At 36.1% G+C, this 19,693-nt stretch overlaps 1 protein-coding gene across 1 annotated transcript; it reads left to right on the forward strand.

The window, feature by feature from the left end:
- Positions 1–19,551, forward strand: LOC134744176 (sodium-dependent nutrient amino acid transporter 1-like). The gene is made up of 13 exons (XM_063677889.1): positions 1–124; positions 3,758–4,019; positions 4,823–5,039; positions 7,986–8,029; positions 8,133–8,280; positions 8,540–8,618; positions 10,028–10,131; positions 12,922–13,114; positions 16,036–16,212; positions 17,822–17,921; positions 18,005–18,184; positions 18,847–18,941; positions 19,351–19,551. The coding sequence occupies exons 2-13, from the start codon at positions 3,812–3,814 to the stop codon at positions 19,522–19,524; spliced, it is 1,719 nt and encodes a 572-aa protein (XP_063533959.1). The 5' UTR covers positions 1–124; positions 3,758–3,811; the 3' UTR covers positions 19,525–19,551.
- The last annotated feature ends 142 nt before the right edge of the window (positions 19,552–19,693 follow it).

Raw genomic sequence — 19,693 nt, forward strand, 5'->3', positions numbered from 1 at the left:
TAATTTGTTTCTTTAATTTTAGATACCGACCATTAATGTCGTTGAAGATGTGCCATATTCGGAAAACAGTAAAGCAACATCAGCACCAGAAAAAGTTAACATTGTATCCCTTGAATCAGATACGGTCAGTACATTATCATTTACTTACTTAAATTGTAAGAATATAATCTAAATATTTAAAACAATCGCGTTATACAGCATACACATCATCCGCTTGCCCTTGTCCCATTCACTTGGGGTCGCCGCAGCATGTCTATTTCTTCCATTCTTGTTTTATACAATATTGCTACACCCTAGGCCAAAAGCATGGAAACAAGCTTATATGAGAATAAAAAACTGTGATTTTCATGCTACGGATTTTTATACTACTCTATGACAATTAGAAAACAAAATAGTAAATAGTAGGTGCATTGTGTAAGCGAGATTTTGTAAACGAGGTCTATAATTCCTCTAATTCAGGGAATCTAATTTAGGGAATTAAAGACTCGAGTTTACAATATTCTTACCCCCCCAGTTACACACAATGTTTTTCATCGCACTTGCGAAGAAAAAACTAAATTTTAAGCGAAATAATTATTAAATAGGTACGGTGACATTACAAACATTCATCCGCCATATAGCCATTTCTTGACAGGTTAAGGCACAGACCTTCGGCCAAAGAGAATATAACCACTACGTTTTAAGAGACCGGACCTTCTTACTGGCCACTGGAATCAATTATGCACACGTCTAGTGACACACGCGCAATTAGGACACACGTCATATTAATTTGAATATATCGAATTTGAACAGTGCTCCCGGGAAGGTTACCACGGTTTTTTTTTCAATAGATAAGGTATAGGTGCCTTCTTGACAAAATAGGTTTACTAATGAATGGGCCAAAAACGTTTCCCAAAGTATCACACCGCAAACTATTTTACCCAAATTATCATTTCCCAAAAAAATATTTGGCAAAACAACTTATCGCAATTTTACAGTTAGAAAAACTCGTTTTAGGCAAGTTATTGTTTAACATATCATTCCTTGGTCAAGCTTCATTTTACCAAGTATTATTTAGTCAAATGTATTGTTAGGCTTATCTAACATTTCCCAATATATTGCATGGAATACGATTTATATCCCAATAGAGAGCCTGCATGCAGTATTTTTAACTGATCACCAGATATAGTAAAATGTAACGTCAAAAAATTTTTTTTACTACCAAATTAAAGCAAATCACACCAAACAATCATTGTTAGCCCAAAAATAGTAAATGATCACCAAAATTCAACACTCCATTTTATTTCTAGAAGCATTTTGTTTCTGTAAGGGTCACAGTTCTAACCTAACCTAACCCACTTTTCTGATAGCGGTTCGGTTTTGTGAAGATCGCAGTTCAAACCTATCCCACCCAAATTACGTAGACTTTAACGTATATCTCAGTGTTGACACTGTCAGTGACTCATGGAAGCGGGGGGTTACTGGTGGTAACCGTAAAATTCCAATTTTGAAACGTATTTATGTGTAGTTTGTTTCACGTTTGCAGAACCACGTCAATTGATGTAAATAAAAATAAATATCGTTTTGACATCTTGATGATTAGAAAAACATAGTAATTTTTTTGGTACAGTCAGCTGCAGAGAAAAGGTACCCCACGTCCATACAAATTTACAGAATATATGCAGGGGGGTGCCTTTTTTGGGTGTGTAATGTTTAATATAAATATATATATAATAACATACATTTGTTATAACGCCATTTGATATATTATTATATGTTATAATGTAATTTTTATTATACGTTTCCTTTGTTATATTGTGATTTCATCTAACCTATCATTGATATAATGCCTATTGTAATATAATTTTGAAATAGTATATGGACATGTTTTATAATGACATTTGTTATATTATATTTTCATATAACGTAATACTTAATATAATTATATCAATTATAAATACATATATTGTATAACCATTTTTAGCATATTTTATTTAAGAATAACGTAACACTTTACATACTTTTTATAACTAGTACGCAGGCCCTACAATTAAATACAAACTATCCTAGTGTAAACACGCCTGAAGAAAAAGAATAGCACGATTGCACTAAAATTTTGAATTTCTAGTTATGTGTTTTATGCTATCCCACTTCATTTGCTAGCTGTTTTATTCTAGAGAGGTCTCAGTTCTAACCTAACCTAACCAAATTATTCACGGATTTCCACTAAACCACTTTTTTTCCTAGGTATTTCATTCTACGGGGTGTCAAAGTTCTAACCTAACCTAACCCTCCTTTTGCTAGGTAGTTATTCGTTTGTGCGGACTCGCAGTTTCAACATAACCTAACCAATTTATATCATGCAACTATTATGCCACACAAATAATTATGTGATATCACTTGTTATAACATATAATATGCTTTAGAGTATGTAATAATTATGGCAATATATATTAGACGAAGTGTAAATATGCCCTATGACCATTATACCAATAATTACATTATGTTAACCGTTAATTAGGTATTACGGTAGTATGCCATTTATTACGTTATTCAAAGTAACGACATACCAAATTATAATATATGAAAAGTAATTATAACAACTGTAATGCACCCGCCTTTTTTCAGCATTTTTCTGCATTTATTTTGCTGCTTTTTTCTGCCTTCATTTATGAAAATTACCCCAACTTGCATTTAAGAATTATGAATTTTTATATTATTTCCAGTCAGAATTGTGTTATTTCCAGACAGAAGAGTCAGTTTTTTTGACCCTAATACAAGAAAAAAGTGTTCCCAAAATTTCATACAGTCTAATTTGTTTGTCCGATATGTTATGGTTATAGAAGCTGAAAACTATCTAAATTGACCAAAAAAATGGGAACATATTTTCTCAGTGAACAGAAAAAGCTCCTGATTCTGAGTAGAAATAATATATAAATTCAAAATTCTAACCCAACAAATTGAGGTACAAATTTAAATAGGTCGCTACGCGTGCTCTTACGTAAAGAGCGCCTGCGCCGCCCTTCACACAAACAGCTCAGGTGAATGCGAAGTGACAATTTGTTTAAACATCTTTTTGGAATCTAATATTAGCCAATATAAAAAACGTTTGCTACTTAAACAATTTTTTGTCTTAACCTCGTAAGACCCACCATATAAGGTTTTTTTTTTTAAATTTGAACCTTACTCTATAAGTAAATTGTAACGAATTTCGTTTGTTTTACAACGCAGTGAAACAAAAGAATTGCTACTATATTTGTTTCATCAAAAGGTTCAAATTAGATTGCAATGAATATGTACATTTAGCCTCACGAGGTTAATAAAATTTGACAAAGTAAAATTATGCTAAATGATAATTCGACCAAATAAATTGAATGCGAAGTATAAATTTGCTAAAGATTTATTTAGGAAATGAAACTACTGCGATATGTTTGTTTGGAAGTGAAATTTGGCGAAAGGACAGGTATTTGGCCCAAACGGAAGTACCGACAAATTAAGATGGCTTATACCAAAAACCTTATACTTAAACCATTTATAACTTTAACGGGGTGGTAAACAACTTAAAACATTTTTCTATTTAATACAACGTATTTTTTTAACATTTACATTAAAATATTTCGTAACAAAAACAAAAATTCTGGATTACCTTAACAATATAAAGTTTAATCTTATATATCAATGACATGAAAATTGAATTCCATAAAACATTGTGGTTTCCTGGATCAACTACCATTAAAATTATTTATTTTCCCTTTTGAGTAATTTTTTTTATTTACAGAAAGAAGACCGAACACAAAATCGTCCAAAATGGGACAACGCCTTAGAGTTCCTAATGTCCTGTATAGCCACGTCCGTGGGCCTCGGCAATGTCTGGCGGTTTCCCTTCGTCGCTTACCAAAACGGAGGGGGAGCCTTCCTCATCCCCTATATTATAGTGCTTTTAGTTATAGGAAAACCTATGTACTATCTGGAAACAGTACTTGGACAATTCAGCAGCAGTAACTGTGTAAAAATATGGGCTCTTTCGCCGGCCATGAAAGGTAAGTGAGATAACAATATAATATTTACAACCATTAATAGGGGGCAATTTAGGCCATAAAAATAAGCTAGGTAATTGTGTCGCTTAACTTCAAACGGGTAAATCCATTCGACCCTCTCAGCAAATATCTACCCTATTACCTTTTCTTAATACCAAAATCGCATAATCTAACAGATGGATTTACCCGAGTTTGAAGTTAAGCGACTCAATTGATATTCGATCTCGTGTTAAGTTAAGACCTAACTGTCGTCAACTCTTATCTCCGTTCATTTACATACAACTGTGTCTCTTCGGCATTACCTACCCCTCTCTCTCTCTCTCTCTCTCTCTCTCTCTCTCTCTCTCTTTCTCCTTAGCATTATTAACTCTGGTATGGTATATGCATATTATAAAAGTGTTCACTATAATTGTTAGTAATATATATTAATTATATTATACTTAAGTGCTACTGAGGCTGTAGTAGCAATAAAACAAAAACCTCCAAGTGCGAGTCGGACTAGCCCACCGAGGGTTCCGTACATATTTAATTTTTAGTATTTGTTGTTATAGCGGCAACAGAAATACATCATATGTAAAAATTTCTACTGTCTAGCTAATCACCGTTCATGAGATACAGCCTGGTGATAGACAGACAGTACAGTGGAGTTTTGGTCTTAGTAATAGGGTCCCGTTTTTATGCTTTAGGCACGGGACCCTAAAAACATACAGAATGATATTTTATCCTTAAAACTTCTAAATATTGCTTTGATCGCGACTTATAGCTATTTACTTTTTTTTAAACTATGTATTCGTGTATAATTTTAGGTACTGGCTACGCGCAAGCTCTAGGTGCCGCTTATGTACTTTCCTACTACGTATCCATCATCGCGCTATGTCTTTATTACTTGGTGATGAGTTTCCAATCAACGCTACCCTGGGCCGTATGCCGGGACGAGTGGGAAAACTGCGTGCCTTCGGGAGAGTCCGTTAATGCTAGCCAATTGGAAGGAAATGCAGTTAGCAGCGCTGAATTATACTTCACGTGCGTTTTAATAGTATTTAAGTACTTACTACATATAACTAACACTTTGAGATGACTTTTCTATCATGATGTTTAGTATCTGATCATTCATCATTACATCGGTAAATAAGTGTATAAGCAGTTTCCTTTTACGTAGATTGCTAATAAGTGGTATTTTCTATAAAAAGGGACCTTATTGTCCATGGCGCTTACGCCACCGTGCCGCGCGGCATAAATACTATGCCGCGCGGCACTGTGCGGCGTAAGCGCCATCGACAATAAGGTCCCTTTTTATAGAAAATGCCCCATAAGTTGCTGTTGGTTGTCCAAATAGTAATAAAAGTACTTACGTTGAATATCGCATTTATCAATAGATTTTTTACGATCAAGCATTAGGTGCTAAATCGATAAATATTAGAATATCTTGATAATAGCAAGGTTAATTTGATTGCGCTATTTATAAGAAACGTGGATACGTGGACGTGGATCGTAAATCATATTGTAATAAATACCTACTACAAAACAAGCTAGAATGTTGAAATTGCAATACTAATCCCGGTGATAAACATTTTTATACTACAATAACATGAAAGTTAATAATAATATAATATAATAATAATATATTTATTGCTTTCACATTGAATGAAACAACCTAGGAGCCTCGTTTGTACTTGAACCCCCTTATTCATAAAACTTTACAAGCCTCAATTAGTTAATTAGTAGATTTTTAACCAAGGGATTTAACCTTTCACCCGAGTTAAACACTACTTTTCATTTCGAATACAAGGAAAGTAAAATGCATGTGTTTCTTTTAAAACATGACTATATAAGTATAAATTTTACAGTATTTCTTGAGGGTACTTTCAATTAACAATTTATCCAAAAGTATCGTTGTTTATGGAATCGGGAGTCAAATATCAGAATGGAAATTGTATGACAAATCTATTTAAACTCAAAATTTAATTGCTTATCGTAAAAAAAAAACAAATCATACATCGAACGTAAAATGCTCTAGTACAGACACGTATCATTTTCTGCACACCTTTTAGAACAACAATGACCCTCTTTCAGAGCATGCGAAATGAAATAGTTATTTACGATACAAGTGCGAAAAAGAGGAAATTAGAAACGAGTGGCGATAAATTAAAACACGACCGCTTGGAGTGTTAAATCGGCACGAGTTGCGAATTACCTATCGCACGTGTATCGTACAACGTTTTACAGTACATATGGCCCTTTAAACTTTCGACATATGCACGAAAAGTGCTCTTTTACGCACTAGTGCGAGAAAGTATGTACTGTATATTATGTTTAGGTCTCATACGCACGGGCGCTTTATCAACGCGCGTTAAAATGGGCGGTTTCTAAAATAAATATTGAAAACCTGATTATTTCAAATCTGGACAGTCTTGGGCTCATTCTACTCAGAATCGACGGCATTCTCAAATCTAAATGGCAGATTTAAAAAAGATGTCCCAAAATGTCCATTCCATTACGTCACGTTTTAGTGTGAAAAATGTGCGTGACGTAGTGAAATATACACTTTTCATACAAATTTTTGGGACATTTTCTTATCATCATGATTGAATATGCTAGTGATTCTCAGTTGAAAGAACCCAAAAACACCACGAGAATCAGGTTTTGAATATTTATTTTAGAAAACGCCTAAATTCGATTTAACAACCAACGCTTAGTCGAAAATCCAACAACGCTTGATAAACAGCGCCACCGCCATCGTGTGAATAAAAAATACACATGTATCCATTTGTGTCATTCAAACGCTTTTTTAACATGACAAACGATTAATATCTAATTGAGGCTTGTAGCGCGTTTGTGAATAAGAGCGTTTTCACATTGTCCGATCCGATATCGGATGTCGGAAGGAAGTATAATGTAAGATATGCGTTTCTCTGTATTTATTTATGCATTTAATAAATCATTACTACTAAAAAAACGATAAATAACGCAAAAAGGCGGAAGTAATGCCAATGACACTCTCCTGCGGCTGTTTTTGTCATAGGCGCCTTCCGACATCCGATATCGGAAAGGCGCTTCCGATAAATTCAGCCATGTCGGAGCCCCCCGTCAGCTGTCGGACCGATAATATTTGTTTGTGTGCGTTTGTGTAGGCATAATGTTTGTTATAGTGTGCGTGCATGACCGCTAAAGACGGCGCCCGGGCGCGCCCCCGCGGCCTGACTACGCGCGTGTACTCGTAGGATCCTACATCCGATATCGGATCGGACAATGTGAAACCACGCTCTAACGCCGTAATTGGTTTTATCATCATCATCATCATGTCAGCCGATAGACGTCCACTGCTGGACATAGGCCTCCCCCAAGGCTCGCTCCGACCGATCCTGTGTCGCTCGCAACCACCGAATTCCCGCGACCTTCACCAGGTCGTCGCTCCATCTCGTTGGAGGCCTACCGGCAGTTGGTTTAACATCTTTTAATATTGATTCGACTCGCCGTGCATTTCACTTGGAACTAGTATTATAGGTAGTGGCTATTAAAGTCAAATGAGCGCGCGAGATACACTTTGAAACTCCGGGGATCACTTTGCGCGAAGTACCTACTACCAAAGGATATACCTAATAAGGTTCAAGAAAATACTCTGTAGAGATATAGTAATCTACAGGGCATTTTTGTAGGGTGGAGTTTTAAATGGGGCACTAAGGGCAGCTCTACCTGATCCCGTTCTGCTAACGCGAAAATCAGATCAGACGGGATCAGGTAGAGCCCTTAGTGCCCTATTTAAAACTCCACCCTAAAAAAATGCCCTGTAGATTACTATATCTCTACATAGTATATCGTCAATAAAAATTTTTTGCCAATAGATTTCATTTCTATTCAATATCAAAAAGACCAATCCGAATTAGGTTATAGCACTAGAAAAGCCACAAATCAAAGAAAATGATTTTCATAATATAAAAATCGCATATTAAATCTTCTATTTTCTTACAGACACTCGGTACTTCGTCAATCAGATGGCATACACGACGGAATTGGTTAGTACTAATATATAACCTATTTTAGATAAAAAAATATTTTTACACTTAAATATCTTAATATTGATATTCTATGGTTTAGTAACATGTAATGCAATAACAGGGTTGCCGATTTGGGATTTAACGATATGCCTGCTGGTGTCATGGATTATCATCTTCTTGATTGTGGCGCGAGGAGTCAAGAGTTCGGGCAAGGCTGCCTATTTCTTGGCTATCTTCCCCTACATCGTGCTCTTCATCCTGCTTATCAGGTATGATGAAACCTTTAACTAAAGCATTTTATCCAAATCCATAAACCCAGATATTTAGGCACTTAATTATTAATTTATTTTAGAATATTATGTTTTTTTGTGTTTTAATCTTGGATGTAGTCATTCTTATTAGTTTACATGAATTACAAGTTTTAAAGGGATTTTAAACATTCTGCTGCATTTTTTGCAATTTAGAAACATGCCGATTTTCCCCCTAAATTACTCGATGGCATAATAATAATTAATCCCCTTTTTACAGGGCTGTAACTCTTCCTGGTGCAGGAAAAGGCATATTGTTCTTTATAACACCTGAATGGGAGAAAATTTTAAGATTAGAGGTTAGTACAATCAACCCAAACATCTAAGTTTATATGGGAAAAATGTCTAAGACTTTTATCGCATTAAACAGCAATGTGAAAATTCTTACACCAAATCACTCTTTTGTATAGGTAATAATTATAATACTATTTCTTTAGACAAGGAACACTAGATCCGTCCGGCGCGTGTAGTCACGGCGCGAGGCCCGTGAACGCAGCCGGGACGGGTCCGTCCCCTAGACGGTCGGAAGCAGAGTGAGATGGAGCGGTACGCCATCGCCAGCGCACTCGAACCTTCGGCGCGGTCAAAACTACTGACGCTGTTGTTTCATTGCTAATTTAAGATTGACCGGTCTGGCCACTAGACCCACCCAAGACCATCGGCTTCATAGGCAGGGTACCGACTAGACTAGGGTATTGACCCTGACTATGAAGCCCGAATGGGTTCGAATCCTGGTAAGGGCATTTATTTGTGCGATTAGCATAGATATTTGTTCCTGAGTGATGGATGTTTTCTATGTAAATAAGTATTTGTACAGGGTGGGCCAGTGATAAATGCATTTAAAAAAAATCTATTTTTATGTTTTTAAATAAAAATTATAATTAGAATTTGGGATAAAGAAATAAATTTTACGTTTTAAAAATTTAATCATCAAGATGTCGTCCGTAGCGGTTGCGGCACTCTTCCAGTCTTGCTTGTAAATTTTGAAAGACTTTCGTTAGAAGTTGCGGAGATATTGATTGGATTTCTTGACGAATATTCTCCTTTAATTCGGCTGTGGTTGTCGGATTATTGGAGTACACTTTACTCTTCAAGTAACCCCACAAAAAGAAGTCTGCCGAAGTTATGTCAGGGCTCCTGGGAGGCCAAGCAATCACCTCGCCTCGATATCAATTTTTGAGGAGACATTTCACGCAAAACTTCCAGGGTCACGTTACTTGTATGGCAGGTGACCCCGTCTTACTGAAACCATGTGTTATTGTTGTAACCATACGATTCGTGAAGTTTCGGAGCCAGGAAATCTCTTAACACGAAAGTCTTGTTAAGTCTTTCAAAATTTACAAGCAAGACTGGAAGAGTGCCGCAACCGCTACGGACGCCATCTTGATGATTTAATTTTTAAAACGTAAAATTTATTTCTTTATCCCAAATTCTAATTATAATTTTTATTTAAAAACATAAAAATTGATTATTTATTAATTTTTTTTAAATGCATTTATCACTGGCCCATCCTGTATATTATATATATCGTTGTCTGAGTACCCACATCACAAGCCTTATTGAGCTTACCGTGGGACTTAGTCAATTTGTGTAAGAATTTCCCTATAAAAAAAAAGATTAACCTACTCGTAATCCTACTTTATAACGGGTAACGTGCATCGGTACAACGTAACTACAATTATTTTTCTGAACTAAATTCTATTTACAGGTGTGGTATGCTGCCGTGACCCAAGTATTCTTTTCGCTCTCCGTGTGTTCTGGGGCTCTCATCATGTTTGCTTCTTACAACGGATTCAGATCAAACGTTTACAGGTAAATTAATATACTTGAGAACAAATGTGATGTTTTTGGACTTATCATTATCAACAATATTATCGAGATCTTGATCTATTTTTGGATCTTGATATCGCCGCAAACGAGAAAGTTTCGGTAGCTTAGTTGGAAGAGCAACTGGCCAAGTGCCTAATACCTAGTATTAACCTCGTTTTTCATTACGAAAACATAAAGAAATAGACCGCAAGCCAGGAACAGATTTCCATGACCAATTTTCATTCATTCTTCGACCATCAAACTAGCAGTGTGGCTTTTGGGAGTAATAGTGGTAAGTGAAGTTTCTCTACTATTCTTTCTATTTGTTTGTTTTTGCTAGGAATTATCCTGATAAATTAAAACTTGGAATTTATGTCTGTGTTTGGCTTTATAGGGACAATATCGTCGTAACGCTCAACTTAAACTATTGTGGAGATTATTTACTGCTATGTATGGGTTTTATTTTATCGTGATGTTTTCTACACTGTGTATTTCTAAGTGCCGCCACGCTATACAGTAACAATATCGTTGTATAGCTAGGATTTAGAATTGTGTCTCTGTTTAATTTTATGGTAAGTAATTTTCGTATCGATAAACATAGATAAAGGGAACTTCACTTTGTTTAGTTAGTTTGGTTTTACAAAGGATTTTAAAACGGAACTTAGTTATTTTACTAATAAGAATAGAGACATAGGGTCATTATGCTATTTTATAAAGCCCGATCATTGTTTGGACTGACAGTTTGTCCGTCTAAGCGGCTCAGGCCTTGCGGTGTTAAAGTAAGGCGTTTAGTAGTAGTTTTGCTCCAAGTTGAGAGGACTTGGCATCTCTTTTATACCAACATAAGACATAAACATACTCTCCCTGGTCTCAAAGTCCAGCTGTAAGATGGAAGTGAGGGCATCACGTGCGTGCCATTGGGAGTAATCCCTGCTCACTGAAGTCTGCAGTAATTGAGGTCTTGTATTAAATATATTTGGCTCTGGTTCGTACTAGTGCTGGTTGCAGGGAAAACTTCTATAGTGATTGATACCATACACAAAGTCTTAGTCGTGGCAGTTTCCCATGTGATTGGTGCGGGTGTTTGCTAGGGTACCGATTTACATACATATACATGGAACAGGGCGGCTCGGCTTACTCCCTGCCAGCTGCCACCTTGCCCGCGGGCGTAGGGCGAGGGGGGGGGAGCCAAATACACTAGCCTGTAGGTTGCATCTTCGGTTTCGCCTGCCGAACTTTACAGCTTATCGTAGGGTCACACTTGTGTATATTCCAAGTCACTAGGTCGAGTCACTAGGACTGCGTTTTGGATGTACGAGTAGGGTCAAAGGGTAGGAATAGGGTAGAATCACAAACTATTTATAGGAAATTACAGTAATTTTTAGTTTTGGTCTAGAAATCTGATATGGTGGATCTGGGTAGAGAATTAAGGTTTTGTTGTAAAATCTTATCTCTAAAGACAAAGAAGAAAGCAAAAAAATTGATATTTTTCTATCAAATTTCTGGTTTTCTGGTGTAAAGACGAGGTACTGTGTATTGCAGTCAGATTCAATGATTTATATTATTCAAAATAAAATCTTAAATATCAAGCTGGGTTTATGAACACAGACTATTTTGGGATAGAAGAATGGTTTGTTTTAGGGACCCTTTGGCAGGCAAGAGCAGTCCAATGGCTACTTTGAGTGAAATAAATAATAATGCTCAACTTGATATTTCAGTGTCATAAAACATAATAGTTAGCAAATAAAGTTAGTACTTCGTTTTTCGTTTATACAGCTAAGACTAAAAATTCAGTCTAGACTTTCAGTTCTGGGCAATGGGATTAAGGGTTTAGTATTCATAGCTTTTGAACATAAAAAGGGTAATTTGGTTGACTGATGAAAGTGATGAATACTTGGCGCTTCTTTTCATCAGATCACCTAGACCCACCTAGGTTGTAAAGCGTTGGTCATAGCCCTTCAGGCTAGAGAGTTAGAATAGGTGGCCCGATTGATATTGCTAATCGGAGTAAAAGCTTTCAAACCTGAATCGCATCAAGTATAAGAAGTAGCACGTGTGAATAAATCACACTTCGTTTAGAAGGTAATTATATTTAATCTTAAAATGCTAGGGTGTAAATGGGCTTATCCCTGAAGTGCTGCTTCTATGTTGTCCCGAAAGCTATAGCAGGATAGGAATAGGTGCAGCAGAATTTTACCAAAAACATTTTTATATTTATATTATTATATATGCTGCAATGCCAAAATATCGTTCTAATATTTTTTTATATTATTAATAACATTTATTTTACACCATAAAACTCATTGAATTTCTCATGTTGTAACTTAATAAAAAAATATATTACTATTTTATAATACAAGAAATACATAAAAATTAGAAACTAAAACCCGTTCTGAGCCATGCCGGGTGCATTGCGTTGCCACTTAATAAATTGCCATTGCCATTGCCATTTTCCCTTCTGGATATTGAAGTTACGAAATATTTTTTTACATAATTTGATGTATACTAACCTATGCTTTATCGATTTTTATATTATTGTAAAATTTGAAACGAAAAACAGTTTTCATACATATTTTTAAATGCTCCTAAATCTTATAATAAATGAAAATTCGCAAAAATCAAACGAAGGGGCATAGCTGAGGTTGATATACAACAAATTGTGTCAAAAAATATATAATAATGTTAATATCCAGAGAGGAAAATGAGGACTACGTGTATGAAAAGGCGCTACCGCGCGGGTCCTCCACTTTCATCTTAAAGGTAACCCTATCATAACATTGTTTTGTCTTTCAGAGATTCCATGATCGTTACTACCTTGGATACGTTCACAAGTTTAATATCGGGTATAACAATTTTCGGTGTCCTCGGCAACTTGGCTTACGAATTGGGTTACGATAATGTAGAAGACGTCGTCGGTAGCGGCGGAACCAGCCTTGCCTTCATTTCCTACCCTGATGCCATCGCCAAGTCACCGTTTGTACCACAGGTAAGATTTATGAAACTATAACCCCCATTGGCCCATTTATAAACAGTTGATAAGTCGTTAGATTTGTTTGAGCGACACACGAGAGTACTTTTTAATACTTAGTCTAGTTGCCCTCTTAATAGCCTATCTTAGGTCAATAAAGTATAAGGGTGAATTGCAAAAAATTTTTAGTAACAGTTAAGAACCTCCAATTAGTCATAAGTTAATTGATTCCATTGTGTTAAAACAATTAAGCAATTTCTATTCAAGTTACTTGCATGAAAGTGTGTATATTATAAACTTATAGGTATATGATAAATTCAATGCAATTTACATGGTTACTTAGTTTAACACAATGGAATATATTAACTTTAGACTAATTACAGGTCCTTAACTACGCTTTACGACCTATTATTTTTAATTCACCCATAATTTGTATTAAGTAAATTAATAAATTAAGTAGCTAGGTAGGTACTTAATTTATAAATTTGATCCAAACAAAATACATATACAATGCATTGCACGCCGCATACGAATTTGTATCGATAATATTATTTGATTATCTAATAGATATACTAAGATAACTGCATGCTACATGAACCGTATCTAATAAAGTATCTGTGAAATCGCTAATTATATTGATTCTCTGATACACAGATTACGTTATGCTTAGTAATGAAAAGTTACTTACAGTGTGGAAAAAGATAATGGAGGGGAAGTGCCTTAAAAGTCTTAAATCCTTAAGTTAGCTCATATTGATAGAGATACATATTGTGCTACTTTACCGCACTAGTGCGATAATTAGCACATTACGTAATTATGTCAAAAATAAAAGGGCCATATGTACTGTAAAACGTTGTTACGATACATGTGCGAATGTCCTATTTTTCACACTTGTATGGTAATGTACTATTTTGATTGAGTTACAAATTGGTCCCATTTTGTCAAAATCTATTTCAGATGTTGGGATCCATGAGGAATCGAGGGAACTCCTCAAATCCTTTGGGCATATATATTGATTTTTGTATTTTCATCGACAAATCAATCAAAACTCCTCAAATCGTAGCATACCTATTTATAGCGATTTTTAATTTTTATCTAAATTGCATAGAGTAACTTATACTAGAGCGGTACTGTCATAGTAAATTTTGTAACCCCAGTAAATTCACTGCCATCTGTCGACACACTTTAAAACTAAAAATGAAGATTTATAAATATACGACAGAATGTATTTAAATATAGATAAATGATTTTTTTTATTTGCATTAATTATTTTTATGATTTTGACCCATGTTCTTTCACTGATATGCGTTAAAATTGTTAAATAACAAACGAAACCGTCAACGCCATCTATACGACTGTAGGCCAAAACTAGTAGCGCCCTCTGAACGAGAATCAAATTTTCTTAATTTTCGAGGCACGTTTTTTCCTTAGACTGTATCTATCTATTACGGAGTTATATCTATCTTTGCTAAATACCAAGCATTTTTATTTATATATGTAGTTATATTTGGTGAAATAAAGATCAGAATGAAACTCCTCCACGACAAGGTCTTGTGGCTAATTGTAATTTTTAGGGTTCCGTACCCAAAGGCTACAAACGGGACCCTATTACTAAGACTCCGCTGTCTGTCTGTCCGTCTGTCACCAGGCTGTATCTCACGAACCGTGATAGCTAGACAGTTGAAATTTTAACAAATGATGTATTTTGGTTGCCGCTATAACAGCAAATACTAAAAACAGAATAAAATAAATATTTAAGTGGGGCTCCCATACAACAAACGTGATTTTTTTTTGCCGTTTTTAGCGTAATGGTACGGAACCCTTCTTGCGCGAGCCCGACTCGCACTTGGCCAGTTTTTATGACATGCACTATGGTCGCACATAATTTTAATGGCATTTCTAGCTGTTTTGTGAAGTCGAGAGGCGATTCTATGAACTCATACACTGCAAATGTTCCTATTCTCGTAGCGCTACGGCGTAGCCAATTTTCCCGGTTCGTAGCGAAAACGCCTCTACTCGATGTATCGATATTATCACGAAATCACTCTTGTAGTTTTATAAAAGAAGGCTGTTGTTGTCAAAGAGAATATATAGGATAGAGGGTTACTGTCATAGTAAATTTTGTAGTCACAGTAAATTTACTGCCATCTTTCGACAATCGACACACGATTAAAACTAAAAATGAAAATGTATAAAAATACCAAAAAATGAATATATATATAAGGATAAATGTTTTTTTTATTTGTATTTATTATTTTTATATGATTTTGACCCATGTTTTTCACTTGTTAAATAACAAGCGAAACCGTCAACGCCATCTAGCCGAGAATAGGCCAAAACCGGTAATAATTTTCTCTTGCCTTCGGAGGCGTTTTTTCCTTAGACTTTATTCATCTTATACGGAATTACATAGGTATTTGTTGTTGTTAATATATGAAGATTATGAAGTAAGTCATCAGATATAGGTACCTACAATTTGTCAATATAACATCGAAGATATAATTTTGGCCGTTATGGGGTCTGCAAAATGCTTACTGTGGTGCCCTTTTTACCTTTCTTATCATGTTCTATTTTTTTATGATTGCATGTTAATTTTATGTTCTACTTCTGTCAATAAAATTAATTTGCGAGTAGCTCTATCAGCTAGAGCTGGCAAACCCCTGCTTTATATAACATGTTTTAATCTAGTGTATAATTATGATTAAGTCCTTCAAGAATCAAATGTTTTATTCACGATAAACTTTAGCCTAAAATTACATACAGAAGTATAACTAAAACTATAGGAATTTATAAAATAGGTAGGAGTTAAAGTTTACCACGAAAATGGTCTCGCCTCAGCATAATGCTGACCCGAAAGTCAGCGCTGATCTTCCGGCGGGACCATTTTGGGCCACGATCGATCGCAGCCGTACCGTATTTAATTATAAATTGTTTGGTAGCTGTTCGCGGTTCTGTTCTTCCTAATGATGGCCGTGCTCGGCATCGGGTCCGGCGTCGCTCTGCTCTCCACGCTCAACACGGTGCTGCTGGATGCCTTCCCGAGAGTGCCCACTATCATCATGGCCTGCGGCGCGTGCACCGCCGGGTTCCTCGTTGGACTCGTATATGTGACACCGGTAAGATTATTGATCCACCACACTACCAGAACTTAAGGCAGAGGGAATATATGTAGCTTTCCATTCCAGATTCCAGAAGGCACATCACAGCACTTCAAGTGCTATGAGGACCTTTTTATCTAAAATTCCAACAGAAATTTTGATAGAATGGTCATTATTGCACATGAAGCATAAGGACCCTTCTCTCTGGAAAGCCACATATTTGCATATTTCCCACAACGATTTTGAAAAGTTATCAGGTTCAATTTCGTGAAATTGTGTCCGGGTCAAAGAAGTCGTTAGTAATGTTGGCTTCATAATAATATTAAGTTAGTAATAAAACATAATAATACATTCGGGTAGTTCAACTAATTTACACAAAGCCTTTACAAATTATTTTTCCCCTCACTAGCTCGGAAAGCCGTCTTTTATCCTTTAAAACAAGCGGGGAAAAACGCATTTTATCCACTAGTGGGGAAAGTAATTTGACCTTGGATGGAGCGTGTTTAAGTAGCTTGACAGATAACAAAACGTAAAACGCTCATAATAATGGTTCGTTCGATATTAATTATCATTAAATAAATGGTTTGAGAATCTAATAAAAAATACCAGATTTAGCTTTATTTAATGATTTTAAGTCATAAACCTTAAAATTCCATAATAAACGTTTGTTTTATAATAATTATGTTAAATATAATTCTGAACGCACATGTTAAGTCGATGCAATTTCAAAACGCATCATTGACATTTCATACGTCAGAAATGTCAACATTGTCAACAAAAATTTTACTTAAAAACTTCTCACGTAAAAGCACAGAATTTCCAGTTTTTTGTTATAATATCGTAAAAAAATGAGTGATTCCAGTTGATGAAGATGATCTAACGCCTGTAGATGTTGCACTTTCCTCGCTATAGTGAGGGGAAAAGTTTTGTCTTACACACGGGTGCAAATGTATTTTACTTCTCGTGTGTTAAAACACTCGCTACGCTCAGGATTCTATTTTAGAACCACTCGCTTCGCTCGTGGTTCAACTATAGAATCTTTTCGCTTGCTCGTGTTTCAATTCCACACTCGCGGGTAAAATACAACTTTGCACCCTTGTATAACAAATAACTATTATACGGACGGACAGACAGCGGAAAGCGACTTGGTTTTATACTATGTAGTGATGATTGTGTGTATTAGGATGGTATTCCATCTGTCCAATATCTTGGTGCAATGTGTATTTGCGTCTCACATTTTGTTTAATGAGAGAGTGAGACGCAATGCACAATGGACAGAGAAATTGGACGGATGGAATACCACCCTTATTTACTTATTCGTCTCGATGGTGCTCAAATTGATACAAACGAGAAATGTGTAAAGAGAGCTCTCAAATTTCATGATTTACGAATTATAAACTGAAATAGATAACATACACTAAAGAAAAAGTGACCAAGTCCATCGGTGGCCGAGGTGGGAATACGAAGTAACTAGTTAATAATCTGTGGTGGGAATCGAACCCGCATCTTCAGCTTATAATTTATATATAGTAGTGTGACTACTTAAAAAACACAAATCAAAAAATATTTCATAACATAATTTGTTTTGTTCCCTAGTTGGATTTGCAAATTAGTTTCTTGATTTCAGGGTGGACAATACGTTCTTGAGATTGTCGATTATTACGGAGGAACGTTTATGCGACTCTTCGCTGCCATTGCAGAAACCATTGCTGTCTTTTGGATTTATGGTAATTTCGTTTATTTAAATTTTTTTGGTGCATTAATCAATTTGCTCAAAATCATAAATCAAAAACATAATTTGTGTTGTCAGGTCTGGAGAACCTTTGCGTCGACATTGAATTCATGTTGGGAATTAAGACTGGCTGGTATTGGCGCATATGCTGGTCTATCGTGACACCAGTTGTGATGATCACTGTCTTCATGTACGCGATGGTGACCACTGAGGCTCTTGTCTTTGGAGGCACATACGTATACCCCAGGGCTACTTATAGTACGTATGAGTATCTTAATAATTGTAATTTTGTTCGTAACTGCAGACTTACGATGCCTATGTTACATTTGCTGTTTGTTATTTAATAGGGTTCTATATTTACCATTAGTAAGCTGAAAATAAATAAAAAACACAATGAGGAAACCTGCATTCTGATTAAAATGTAGGACGGCTACAGCGGAAATTGAAATTCAAACAACGTCTAAATATTTGTATCTATCGCTATAGCAATATTCGAGTGATAGACACGAATCTCGACGGACGACGTTTTTCCCAGGGAATTAAGCTTATTTATTTATTAACCCATTCAGCGCTAATCGCGACACGTTCTCGTTTTGCCTCTACGAAGCATTTTTGCTGCATACCGGGAAACCCATGTTATCGGCTACGTGTGCTACGACCGTAGCTCAGCGGTGAATGTGTTAATACACAGTATACCTAAAGCTTTAGATCCCTGCTAAACTGTATAAATACTGTGTAAATAGAGTGTGCCTGCAGGTACCTATGAGTCTACTGGGGAATGCAAAACCCGGGCCGGGCTGATTGGAAACCCCCCGGGTAATACCGGGTTACCGCTGGCAGAGCTATACCTAAGTAATAGGGGCTGATGTTGATACTAACTTAACAGGCGAACAGTGACTACATTTTTGTTTTATTTACAGTTGCTGGTAACATGCTGCAATATGTAGGAATGGCGCTGATCCCTATCTTTATTGTGGCCTCGTTATGGAAGTACACATCTCCTACATTTACTGAGGTTAGTCTTTCTTTCTCCCTTTCTTCCTCGCGTTATCCCGGCAATTTGCCACGGCTCATGGGAGCCTGGGGTCCGCTTGACAACTAATCCCAAGAATTGACGTAGGAACTAGTTTTTACGAAAGCGATTGCCATCTGACCTTCCAACCCAGAGGAGAAACTAGGCCTTATTGGGATTAGTCCGATTTCCTCAAGATGTTCTTCACCGAAAAGCAACTGGTAATATCAAATAATATATCGTACATAATATGATTATATTTGTACTATATATATTACAGTACAATGAAATGGGAGACATTTTAGGTCTTTGAGTGGCTAGAGGATATCTTAGAATTCTTAGATTAATAATCTTTTTTAGAGACTTGCATTTTCTTGTGGTTATTCTAAAACCTGTCATTTTTTTATTACAGACTGCGAAGCGCGCGTTCAAGAAGAAGCCCAGTTATGGTCCATCGGAACCGGATCTGGGTGAAGACTGGCGGCAGTTCAGCCTGCAGGCCAAGCGCGATCGCGAGTCCGTCAACAACAACTGGTTACAGCGTATCGGGCGAAGCCTCGTAGGAGGACATCGGAAGAATAAATAAAGCCCTAATCCCAGAGGTCGTCAAACTTTTGAGTACACATCGCCAGTTTTAGGAACCGAAAATAACCACAAACGATGATTTTAGTGGTCTAAGAACTCTGAAGTGATATTTTTTGGAAGACTTGAAGCCACGGTTTTCCGACCCCAGCCCCAATATAAACGTTTATGAT

This window comes from Cydia strobilella, chromosome 9 (genome assembly GCF_947568885.1).
Source record: "Cydia strobilella chromosome 9, ilCydStro3.1, whole genome shotgun sequence".
Taxonomy (NCBI): Eukaryota; Metazoa; Arthropoda; class Insecta; order Lepidoptera; family Tortricidae; genus Cydia; species Cydia strobilella.

What these genes read in the sequence shown, in the direction of transcription:
- LOC134744176 (XM_063677889.1), top strand. Translation starts at nt 3,812, where the DNA reads ATGTCCTGTATAGCCACGTCCGTGGGCCTCGGCAATGTCTGGCGGTTT. An exon ending in TCTTTCGCCGGCCATGAAAG is followed by an intron (nt 4,020 to 4,822) that starts GTAAGTGAGATA and finishes GTATAATTTTAG; the next exon opens with GTACTGGCTACGCGCAAGCT. An exon ending in AGAAAATTTTAAGATTAGAG is followed by an intron (nt 8,619 to 10,027) that starts GTTAGTACAATC and finishes TTCTATTTACAG; the next exon opens with GTGTGGTATGCTGCCGTGAC.